Below are 12,747 nucleotides of genomic sequence, written 5' to 3' on the forward strand. Positions count from 1 at the left end.
AAAATTGATATGGCTGACAGTGACATGGTATTTGCATTACAGCCATCTCAATGCATCCACATGGTTCATGTCAAATTGGCTTACTTTTTTACCTGATCCTAGTCCACTCTGAAATATCCACTGAATAGAGAGCCCGCAGCTCCCACATCAGCTCCCACATCAGCTCCCACTGGATCTGCTATTTTTCTTAAAGGTAGAAGAATGCACTGAATTAAAAAGAGGGCTGATTTAAATGCATCATCTTACCAAAAGCCACTCTTTAAACAGCACAGGTTAAACTAGCCACACTTAAACTACTTACTGGACATGCTAAAACCTCTGTGGTCTACACAGAAAAGGTCTGGAAAAGCAATTATGTTTGTGGAATGATACATGAAGTGTTTCAAACATATTTATTCTTTAGTAATTGGGCTTATAAGATTCTGCTCGGTAGGAGGTTTGCTCACAGGTAGTTTAGGAGAAGGTCACTTTTGTCTTAACTTCAATAATATATGAGATTTGGCTGAGCCCTTTCACATACATCAAGTACACAACGCCTACATGAAATTACGAAGATGCTGTTTTTATAGCATCCTTGATTTTTCACTGCGTGCTGCTTTCTAGAAGCTATGTACTGAGGACCATGTACTCAACTGACTGCCTGAGAGTCCCAATACCATCAATTCCTCTGGGAAGTGAGAGCACTTGGGACCTTCCAAGACTGTCACAGGTTCCCTAACACTCTCAAGCAAGCGTTACCTGAAGTGATGACTGAAAACCTCTCAAGCATTTGAAAACTAGATTACCTAATTGTCACGAGCCCAGTAGAAGAGGCTGTGATATTGCAAGAACTCAAATCTTTATCAGCTGTCCTCATTAGTGCATTTCATAATTAAATAATGACTAGCAGATCAACTTTCCTAATGAAAATTAATTATCTGGAGCAAGCACAAGTAGTCAGGAAAAAATTTATCTACAGCAAACTCAGTGAAGAAAGTAACTCAAATATAAAGACAGTAAAACAAACCTATCCTGTTTAATTCAGTATTTCCAATAGAAGCAAAGCATGTACAAATCGGGATATTTTGCATTTTACTATAAAGACAATAGGCCAGTTCACAACTGGTACAAACTGGTGCATTCTGTTGGTTCTACTCACGTGATCTGAATCTTCACGTGTTGCAAAATTTTATCGGAGGCAAAGTCTTCCTAATCCTAAATATTTTGCATGTTCAGAGCAGGTTGCATTACCAGTGCCTATTAACATTCTTTATTCTTATTAAAGTACACCTATTCAAATACATTTACCTGTAAGCGTGCAGGAGTTTATCCCATTGTTGAAATCACCCAACCACCTGTTGCACCCACACCATCATCTTAGTGAGAACTGTCCCTGCCTCCTGACAGCGTTTTCAACAGGGAAATTACACATTTTCTATACGATGCCCCTGCATGTTGTCGCACTCCTGCTAGCTGGCAGAAGCTGGAAAACCTCATGGCCAGCTGCTCAGCTATGGAAGTGCCACTGGCACCAAGGCAGAGTAAGTGCATGCAATGGATGTATTGCCAAAAAAACTGTTTTTGCATACCGTGCTGCAAGGTTTGTAAGTGCCTTGAAGAGGCAGATTCTGCTGGCACAGCACTAGAGCACACAGTCGGCAGGGCCAGTCACAGGCTTTTAAAATTCAAGCGCTTAAAACCACCTGAACTGGACCACCCCGATGCTTTGATATTATTCCAACAGCAATATGGTTAATCTCTGCAGTAAGGGTTTAATTTCTAATTAATCTTTCGCTATTTTCTTAAGAACATTTAAGGCAGACTGCAAAGTCAGCTTCATCGGCCCCCGTAACTGCTGAAAAAGCGTTCACCGGACCTTAAAGTTCAGAAGAAGGTGTTCGGCTCCCGGCAGCGGGATCCCGGCCGAACCCGACCCACCCGCGGCGGCTGCCCCGAGCCAGCAGGGGCTGCCCCTCCCGCCCCCGCCGTCCGCGGAGGGTCCGCCGGAGAAGCCCCGCTCCCGGCCCCGCCACTTACGGTGAGGCCGCCGACGGCGGGGCGCTCCTCCGGCAGGGCCGAGTCCAGCGAGAAGCCCCTCCGCGCCCAGTACTTACTGGAGAACATCATCATGGCGGGCTGCATGGGGCCGGGCGGGGGGCAGCGCCACGCTCTGCCCGCCTCGCCCCGCGCCGGCTCCTTTTATACGCCCCCGCGGAGACTGATGGAAACCCGATTAGGGGAGCCCCGTCTCCGGGTGACGAGAGCCGCCGGCGGATGGACGCTCACGGTCCCCGCTTACCTCAGCCACCGCCGCGCAGCGCCAGCGCCGCCGGGGCGGGACGGGACGGGAGCCGGTGTCGCCTCCGGGCGCTGCCCAGCCTCGTCCCCCGCGCCCCGGCAAGAGCCCACTCCCCCCAGGCCAGGAGGGCTGCTGCGCCAGCCTCAACCCCCGAGGCCCCCGCCCGCCCCGCAGACCGCGGTCCGACTCGCCCCATCGCGGGGCGCAGCCCCGGGCGGGCGGTGGCCGTCACCCGGGCCCCGGCCTGCCTCGGGCGGCGAAACGGGCCGGGACGCCGAACCGGCCTGCCCTCTCTCCCGCCGCGGGCAGGGGAGGGCAGGGCAAGGCTCACGGCCCCGGGGCGAGCTGCCCTGGGCTGCCCCAGGCCCCCGTGGCTCTGGCGGCTCTGGGGAGGACTAGGCCCAGCAGTGCCGGCAGGGGGGACGTGAGGACAGCGTGCCACGGGAAAGGCAGGGGCCGAGTTTCCACACAGAAAAGTTGCCCTGAGATTTTGACGTGAGGAATTCTTTGATGTAGAAACTCATCTCTCTCCCTGGGAAAGTTATGGAACGAATCCTCCTGGGGGCCATCACAAGTCCAATGAAGTACGTTGATAGGGAAAAGCCAACATGGCTTCACTAAAGGCAGATCGTGCTTGACAAACCTGGTGGCGTTCTATGAAAAAGTGACTTGCCTGGTTGACATGGGGCGGGCGGTGCACATTGTCTACCTGGACTTCTCCAAGGCCTTTGATACAGTCCCCCACAGTCTCCTCCTGGAGAAATTAATGCGTTATGGCCTAGACAAGTGGTCTGTGCTGTGGGTGGGGAATTGGCTGACAGGCCACACCCAAAGGGTGGTGATAAATAGCTCTTTTTCCAAGTGGCAACCTGTCACAAGTGGAGTCCCTCAGGGATCAATATTGGGCCCAATGTTATTCAACATCTTCATAAGTGATCTGGATAATGGCATCAAGTGTGGCCTGATGAAGTGTGCTGATGACACCAAGTTGAGTGGGGAAGTAGACACTTCAGAAGGGAGAGCTGCTCTGTAGGGCGATCTGGGTAGGCTGGAAGAGTGGGCCAGCAAGAACCTTATGAAGTTCAACAAGGACAAGTGTAAGATCATGCACCTGGGAAAACATAATCTGGGAGTGCAACGCAGACTAGGATCCACGTGGCTGGAGAGCAGCTCTGTGGAAAGGGACCTGGGGGTGCTGGTGGACAGAAAGCTCAACATGAATGAACATTGTGCTGCTGCAGCCAAGAAGGCCAACAGGATGCTGGGTTGCATCAAAACGGGCATCACCAGCAGAGATAAAGATGTGATTATCCCACTCTACTCAGTGCTTGTCAGGCCACACCTGGAGTACTGTGTACAGTTCTGGTCCCCTCTATACAAAAAGGATGTGGACAGGCTGGAAGGGGTCCAGAGAAGGGCCACCAAGATGATCAAAGGACTGGGAAGCCTGCCATGAGAGGATAGGCTGGGAGAACTGGGTTTGGTCAGCCTTGAGAAAAGGAGGCTTAGAGGGGATCTCATCACCGTGTATCAGTACTTACGGGGTAGCTACAAAGAAGATGGAGGCTGCCTTTTTACAAGGAGTCACATGGAGAGGACAAGGGGGAATGGACACAAATTGCTCTTGGGGAGATTCCAATTGGGCACCAGAAGGAAATTTTTCACAGTGAGGACAGTCAACCATTGGAATAATCTCCCCAGGGAAGTGGTTGACTCAGCCATGTTGGACACCTTTAAGAGATGTCTGGACAGGGTGCTGGGCCATCTTGTCTAGACTGTGCTCTTCCAAGAAAGGTTGGACTAGATGATCCCTGAGGTCCCTTCCAACCCATGATTCTGTGATTTCCCTGCTCTGAAAAACATAGGCTGGTTCAGAGAAGATGGATTAAGTAATAGGAATTATATCTTGTAATGAAAGACAACACACATTATGTATTGAAGGGTGGCTGGTGACATGCAGAGGGTACTTCCACCAAAAGAGAAGGCTTAGCTGGAGAAGGCTTCTTAGTCAAGACAGCAATAGCTGTGGCTTCTGCCTGAGCTGTGGTAACAGCCAGACTCCCATCATAAGACTCTCTTCTAACCACAACATCAAGAAAGGAATTAATCGCCTGTGAAGGTAAAACCTCATAAAGTGGTTTTACTGTTTTTGTGGATGGTAAAACCACCATACAGATCCTGGAGGTCTTTTATATTCACATGTGTATGACAAGTTCACTTGCCTCTGAAAGACTCATGTCTCTGGGGTAAAGATCTATATATACTTTTTTAAGAATTTGCTTACTGCTTAATTTCAGACTATTGGCTCAGAAGTTTTAAGTGAGCAGAAAGCAACTGCTGAAACAATAGCTTGACTGCAGTGTTAAGGTACCGTCTCAGTCTCTCAAATCTACTTGTGAAATTGTTTTAGGATTTATAATTTCCCTTACGCTAACAGGCTGAGGTTGAACACTCATTTTGTCACCTGCTGTCATCACTTGCTCTCTCTACAATTTTCCTTCCTGCTTCTTCCCCTTTCCAAAACTTTTCCAGGACCTGCTTTGAATAAATAGGTTACCTTACAGAGTGTAGGACTGAACGGCACGTCTGGATTGGGAGCACTATTTCAGTAAGTTTCCTTCAAATACATAGACAGATTTATCTGTTCCAATGCACCAGGCAGGGAAAACAGTCACCGCTTCCCCTTGAAAAGCACCATCAGTGACTTGCCCTGCAGCCTCCCCAAAAAGGGACAGCCTAGCTGAATGTGACAGCTGGCATCACATGGCCTTAACTTGGTATCTGTACAGATCACACAGATTGACAGCAAAAAGTTAAAACCAGATCCACTGAAGCTGAGACACTGAGCAAGGAGCTGCATGAGGCAAGTAACAGGAGGTATCACTCATAATACTATGTTTCATGTCACATCTAGCTCAGTTGCAGACTGCCTCCATTCACAGCCTCATGCCTTTAGCCTTGCTAGATTCAGCCTTTTATAAGTACCATTTACATATCTGCATCATCAGGGAATTGGTTTTGCTCTTAAAAAGAGACGAACACAGAAGCACATAAACAGAAGATTTGAGACCATTTCGTAGCTCCCGTGGATTATCGTGGAATCTTACCATTTATCACGACTAACAAAACCCAGCAAAAGCTTCCAGTCTAAACTGGCCGTTGTAGTCAGATGACCCCCTTCTTAAGAATGGATGGCCATACTTGATGTTCAGGACCCAAATGGGTCCACAGCTGCCTCAGAACTCATGGGAGGCCTGAAGAAAGCTCTTTTAGCCTTGCTTTTCCAAAGTTTCCCATATGTAAAATCTAATAAGGATCCTTTCTTCTGCTTGACAATAAGATTGTAATACTATTTGCTTCCTCTACCTGCTCCTGGGATGCAAATCAATCATTTTCATTATGCTAACCCACGAAGTTTTACTTCATTTTCCCAGTTAGGGGAAAGCATATCTACGTGTGATAGTTCAGTCGCATATCCTAAGTTATCAAGAGATATTGTCTGTCATGTTTATTCATTATTTTTAATAATGGGAAAGTGAGTTGGAGTCTTTGGACTTTTATATTCCTACCTGCTGCACCTGAGATACCTGGACACAGTTCCTGCACAGTTTCTTATGAGAGTGAGATCACTTAGCACTCTCCGAATGCTCCAATGACGAAACCAGGCTCTACTGAGCAGGCTTTTCTCCTACCAGCGTGACAGAGCACGATTTTATCTACTGTTAGATGCAGCTGGAACATGACACAAATCAGTGACCCTGTAGCCTCGCTACCTATCACAGCTCTCTGTGGTAACTAGAGCATGGCAAAGGTTTTCCATCTCTCATACCCTCTTCAGGATGATTCATGAACACAAAACAAACAAAGGTGCATTATGTCAGCAGGGTACTGTGTAACAGGCAGGGAAGACTCAAATGGTTCAACTATTGTAACCATGCTGCCTGCCCATGAATCCCGCAGAGACTGAGTCTCCTTGGAGAGAAATTTCTTCTTTTGCAACTTGTATTTTGTAGGTGGACTTTCCCATATCAATGCCAGATTAAAGGACACACATTTATGGATGGCAAATGTCTATTTCTTTGTTCTAGCTACAGTACAACAGATCTGGTATATGGCTCTGGGATTACTGCTAACTACAGATTTTGTGTAGAGCTCAGCTGCAGTTCACAGTGCCATATACATAACACAAATGAACACTTAAAATCCCTGGCCAAAAAATTGGAAGTTTATTGAAGGTGCTATTCAAAAATATCTGTTTTAGAACGTATGTCAGCGTGCCACACAGCAATCTTATTTCACTTTGGGAGATGGAGTTAATGCTGACAGAAATAGAGGGAGCTGTCTAGCACACAGAGAGAAGTTTACTTTTATTTCTAAAAGGCATCTTTTTGCCTATAATCAGAAATCAGAAACTCCAAGATCATTTTTAGTTTACACACATATGTGTTCCTTTCCTCCTATGACACCCCAGAGTCACTGTTTTCTGAACTGCTAAACTATGCACTTTTTAAGCTTAAAAAATGCGGAATTCTGAAGCGGAAATTTAACTCTACATCCAAAACAAGTCTGTGAGATGTTTTCAATGTCTGAGTAATTTTCCCCCTTCAGAGATATTGACTGTTTTAGCATAGTTTTTCTTAAAACTATTTGTGACATTTACCATAATTTGATGACATTCACTAGCAACCTCAAGACTTTCTATCTGATTTTAAGATGATTATAAAAATCACACTGCAGAGTAGCTAGCATACACCAAGAAATAATCTGACTTTACCTCTGGCTCTCCCACGCCACCACCAAGTCTAGAGGCATGCTACAGCAGGAAGGAGATCTTTGAAGTCATAGTGTGGCAGAATGGGGAAAGAAATGAAGCTATGAAAAAAAGTATCAGAAAAGCATGAAGAAAGGTGGACTTCACAAGGATCTAAAAATGATAAGAACATTACTCAATGTAAGGTCAAAAAGGCAAGGAGGAGAGCAGATACTCTTATTATTAATGCAGGAGATTGACACAGCAAAAAATAGTCTCAATACCTAACCAAATCATCATTTATTTGGTAAAACAAGGACTTTGTGAAATAATTGACAAGTGGACTAGCCAAAGGAGCTTCTTACATCTAGCAAAGAAAGATGTACAATCTGTTCCCAGATTATCAAAGATACACACACCAGCTTGAAATTCCATTTCTCTGAGTGAGGTAGGTCTGCTGAAAAATCTCTGATGAGAACATCAACCTAACTTTTAAGTCACGAAGATACGGGAAGCACAGATTTGTAAGCAGCCAGCAAAACCATCCCAAGTTCTAATAGCACAAAGAAGATTTTGATCAACCAACAGCTGTTAGAAAAGGACGTCTACCAAATGATAGACTGGCTGGGAAGAAAATAACTAAAACAGGCTGTGGTAGATTTGATCTGAGCCAACAGAGAGGAGCTGGTTGAAAATATTATGCAGAAAGTGGACTGTGTGAAGAACGAACATAAACTAAATTCATGATCTTCAGCCAAAAAGAGAGTCAGAGAAGGAAGCAGAAACCAACAGTTTCAGAAAAGAGGACTTCAGTAAATTCAGTTATCACAACATCCAAGGGGAGAAAAACTAGTGCAGAAAGACACTTCTTTCCTTGCTTCAGGAAAAAAAAGGTCTCATCAGGAAATTGTTTCACTGTAGAGGAAGTCTAGTCTTCTACTACACTTTTACTAGTAGTATCATAAGTCATTAGTCTGTCATTACCGTCAATTCAAAAAAGTGGCTTACAGGAGATGAAAACTAGGAGCAAGCTACTAAACACAGGCAGCCTAACACATTAGCTCATAGACAAAGGCTGTGGTACAAAATTCAAAGTAATTCGTATAAGACATCAGGAGAAATTTTTTGCAGCAGCCAGGAGAATTTAAGTATTAGACTACTACTGAACAGGAGGAAAGGATGAAACAGAAAAAAACTTTAAAATTATCTTAGTATTTCATGGTTTTGCGGGTTTTTTGGTTTTGGTTTTTGGTTTTTTTTACATCATTCTTTGCTAAAAGAATCAACTGCGACCAGGCATCTATCATAATTAATAGCAAGGCAGAGAGGTAAGCTCTTTGCTTTTAACAAGATAAAACAATGTTGGAGAATACTTGGGATAAATCTGATCGTAGCAAATGACTTGGTACAAAAGCCGCACTTACAGAGTAGACTCATTAAATCTCTGCCATCAATAACTATTTTAAGAACTCAGGGGATGGACAAGTGACAAAAGACTAGGAAAAGACCAAAATTATGTCCATTTTCAAGAAGATATTGGGGAGAAGGAAAGGCTGAAGAACAACGGACTGGTCTGATTTAATTTGTTTGAGAAAACAGAAGTACCAAAATTATTTGTAAAGACCTAGAAGATAACAGATGATTAAACAGTCAAGATGGATTTGCTGAGAACAAATTGAGTCAAGCAAATCTCATTTCCCCTTATGACAGTCCTGTGGACCAAGGCAAAACAATACATGTCATTCATCTTGATGGTAGTGAAGCATTTAGTGTGGTCTCATAACATTCTCACAAGAGAGATAAGGAAACCGAGTCCAGATGAAACGAACAGACTGCACGAAGGGCTGGGTTCACTGTTAGATGGAAGGGCGCAGAGAAGGGGAGAGTCACGAGTACCTACCCTCACTCCCAGACTGTACCTACCTCAGAGATGCTGCAACAGTTACGAAATTTAAACAGATCTTTGCAGGAAGAGGGCAACTTATAAATGACCAGCTGCACAATTACAAGAGAAGGCAGAGCTCATATGAAGGGAGTCAGAAGTTACAGAAAATCACCAGCTGCATGTGACCATTCAGTCTACCCTGGAAGTCTACAAACACCTGAAAAGTGCTTGCATAATAGACTGCAGGATCTACAAAGGTAGCCTCCAAAAGGATTAGACAAGCATCTGGCAGAAGACGGACATGCCTGCCAACAGGAGGTAGTCTAGCTAGTCTGTTATTCATGAGCTTTTAAAAGTGCCTTCCAATATTGCAAATCCATGATTTTAACAAACTTGCTGTATGTATATACTCAGGTATATACCTCATGGTGAAAAAATGGGTGGTATGATTGATATGATTGATCTGCCTAAAAGAACTGGTTAAGTCTGAAATTTATCACCTCCTTTATGTGGCTGGTCATACACTGCACAAATTAATCATACCAGCATAGAAGATGTAGCGGCACAGGGTGAGAGAACAAGGAACCTGTAGTGCCACTTTTGGAAGCAGTAGTTGTACTGTTTTGCTGCTTGAGGAATTATCAAGTCCCTGAATCCAAATATCTGTACTTTAGAGATTTTCTTGGTCTCCTGCATCAGTTACTTTAACAGTAAAACAAGAATAGTGTGTGGAAGCTCTCCAAGACCAATGCCCAAAGGTGGCACACACCCATGTAACCTAAAGGACATCTGGACGGATTCATATGTCAAGAGTGTTTTGGAAAAGTTCCTGATGTTGCATCTCGTTGAACAGAACAGCTGAATATAAGGTGGTGCTTACATGTAATAAATATAATTTTTGTGTCAGGTCTAAATGGGCACTTAAAAACTGTCACCTTCAGTATGAAGGGTTAATTTCTTCCTACCACGATCTCAGACACCATCAAGAATAGTTGTCATCACACCAAACTGGGTCAGGCTGGGATGGAGTTAACTTTCCTCATCACAGCCCATATGTGCTGTGCTTTGGGTTGGTGCCTAAACCAGATCTGAAAACACACCGGTGTTTCGGCTGTTGCTGAACCCTGCCAGCACAGCATTGAAGCTTTCTTGCTTCTTCCCCTGAGGGTGGGTAAGATGTTGAGAGCAGACACAGCCAAGGTGGCTGACCCAAACTGACCAGAGGGATATTCCACACCACATGCCATTGTGCTCAGCAATCAGAGGTCAGGAAAAGGAGGAGGAAGTGGGGAAATTAATGGTCACGGCCATTATCTTTCCAAGGAACCTGTGTGGAGTCCTTGCTTTTCAAGAAACACCTGGACATCTGCCTGCTGGTGGGCAGCAGTGAATGAAATCCTTTTTGTGCTTTGCTTGCAGGAGTTGCATTTGCTTTCCCTGTTAAATTGTCATTCTCTCAATCCATGAGCCGCCTTAGCCTTCAGTTTTCTCCCCATCCCGTGGGAGAGGGAGGTCGGCACTTGGCTGCTGGCTGGGATCAGCCACACACCACATGCAGAGAGGAAACAAGTGACCACCATTTGCTGAACTGCTAGCCCGGGCAAAACATTAAGCTCTACACAGTGGGGCTCTGCTGTTAGTTGGTTAGTAACCAGACACATACCTAGAAAGAGTTTAAGAACTAATGCTCAGGTAGGGTACACATAGCCTGTATAATCAAAATACATACTATAATTGAATGCCTTCAAAACATAATTCATCTAGAAGGCTTCATTTATTTGAATTACATGGACAGTTCGACCTATATATTTGATTCAACTGTGAAATTCGTTTTGGATGAGGCAAAAAGTGGCATCCTACAACATATTTTTTTGTTTGCAATTCATCAGAAAACTCAATTTGTGACAAAGATACAGGTATTCAACACAAAAAAAGAGCACCCATTCTTTAAAGAAATATTTAAGATTAAAATCCCCACTTAAATGAAAAATTAAATCCAAGCTTAATTTATGAGGCCTGCACTACAATAGCATCACTTAATTGAACAGCAGACATTATCAAGTCCCACTAAACACGAAGCACAAATTGTCTTTTAACACCACTAAAAAAAGCATTTGAAAGCATCTTTAAATCAAATATAATAGCACACATACATGAAATCTGTCTGTTAAGTGCTCAGTTATGTGTCTGTGTCTCTTGTCACCTTACCAGTGCTATGGAGCTAGATGCAGGTACATAAATGCACATTGAGAACAAAGGGTTAGGATTTCCTGCTTTAATCCCAGACACCGTAGAGCAGCTCATGGAATTTCTCCCATAAGAACAAGCACTGACCTCTCCGCCACGAGTCTTTCACACAGACGGAGACAGCGCCAGCCACCTACTAGAAGTGTTCAGAAAACTGTCAACAGATTTGAAAAATCTATTAAGATCTTCAGCCAGCCACAGACAAGATCCCGTTACCAGTTACTTTTCTACAGGCCATGGACCAAACTTCAGTTTTATGTTGCATCTATACAAGAATATTGACTGAGGCTGAGGAATAGTTAACACATTTCCTAAACAAGGCTGAGGAGTAGTTAGCGTGTTTCCTAAACAAACAATTACTCCTGCACACAGCCCACTTGATTACCTTTTTCCACTCGTATTTGTAATGTGAAACAATGCTCAGATGTGCTTTTAAAACGTCACTAACCTCTTAGCATTGTCATTTCCGTTGTCTAACAAGGAATAGTTTGAGGAGAACATAGATTTTACCCACAGAAATTCAGTCCCAAACTTGGTAGGCCTTAACTTGCATCACGTTAGCATGGATGAATCGTGCTAGCACTACCAAAACTTGTTCGCTGTCCAAATTCTGAAAGCTGAATAATTTACAATAGAATCTTTTTTCAAGTTAAGCAAGAGTCTTGTAACAGAAAATTTAGAAAAGTGAGGAAAAAGTGCATCACTTATTTTGAACTAAAACATTATCTCAAGAAGGGGAAGCTAGAATAATACTTTTTATGGCTTTCTGAAAAGTTTCAGCAATGGAGCTTTGATTCGGTGCTCAAAATATGTTTGAAAGTAGTGAGGAATCTGATTCCTCACTGCTTTGGCTGACCGGGGCCAAAGAAATTTGTAGGGTAATGTGTGAGGAAAGACTGGAGAGAAAAATTGAAGAGATGCCATCAGTCTCTCAAATTTGTCCACTACAAAAATGCAAAGGTTTTAAGAAAAAAGTTGTTAGCGACAAAACTGGGCTTGTTGAACATTAGCACCATGACTTTAATTAAGCTACAGATCAGAACAAAACCCTTGCTAATACAATCAACATCACAGTATTTCCACATCTGGTTCTTGAAGCGATCAGGACCTGTTCATAACATATACGTAGCCTTCATATTCTTTAGGAAGATTACCCACAACAACGAATACAAAACCTCCACACCTGATATGGGTTTGAAGGCCACTGACTACGAGGTTCACCGGGTGCAACGCAGTCATTCTAGATAAGCAGGACAGGCACATATTTGCTGAATGTAGTCAGTAAAACTGAAGCGTTAAGTGATTGCTGTGGGCAACTTAGTTTTTTTTAACCTCCCAGTATCAAAACCATTCTATCAACATTCACAGTGGTCCAAACTTTAAGCAGCTTTAGCCGATTCTCTTTTGTAAGCTATCCTCTTGCCCTCAAACAGAAGAAAAAGAGCTCAAGAATGTACTTTTGAAGTAAGTAAAATTGCTCGAACAGGGAAAATAAGAAAAATCTCTAAGGAGAGACCTACCTAAATGTAATTTTTACCTTGGAACAGATAACACTGCAATACTGCTACAATTGAAGAGTATTAAGTT

The 12,747-nt window shown here is 43.8% G+C and overlaps 1 protein-coding gene across 1 annotated transcript in view; it reads right to left on the reverse strand.

The window, feature by feature from the left end:
- The window catches only part of TPH2 (tryptophan hydroxylase 2), a 51,293-nt gene extending 49,088 nt beyond the window's left edge, over positions 1-2,205 (reverse strand). The window contains exon 1 of the mRNA XM_075080789.1: positions 2,017-2,205. Coding sequence (XP_074936890.1) covers positions 2,017-2,121 — 105 coding nt within the window. The 5' untranslated portion in view covers positions 2,122-2,205. The remainder of the gene's footprint in view (positions 1-2,016) is intronic.
- Positions 2,206-12,747: the final 10,542 nt, after the last annotated feature.

The sequence above is a fragment of the Phalacrocorax aristotelis genome, chromosome 1, assembly GCF_949628215.1.
Source record: "Phalacrocorax aristotelis chromosome 1, bGulAri2.1, whole genome shotgun sequence".
NCBI classification, from domain to species: domain Eukaryota; kingdom Metazoa; phylum Chordata; class Aves; order Suliformes; family Phalacrocoracidae; genus Phalacrocorax; species Phalacrocorax aristotelis.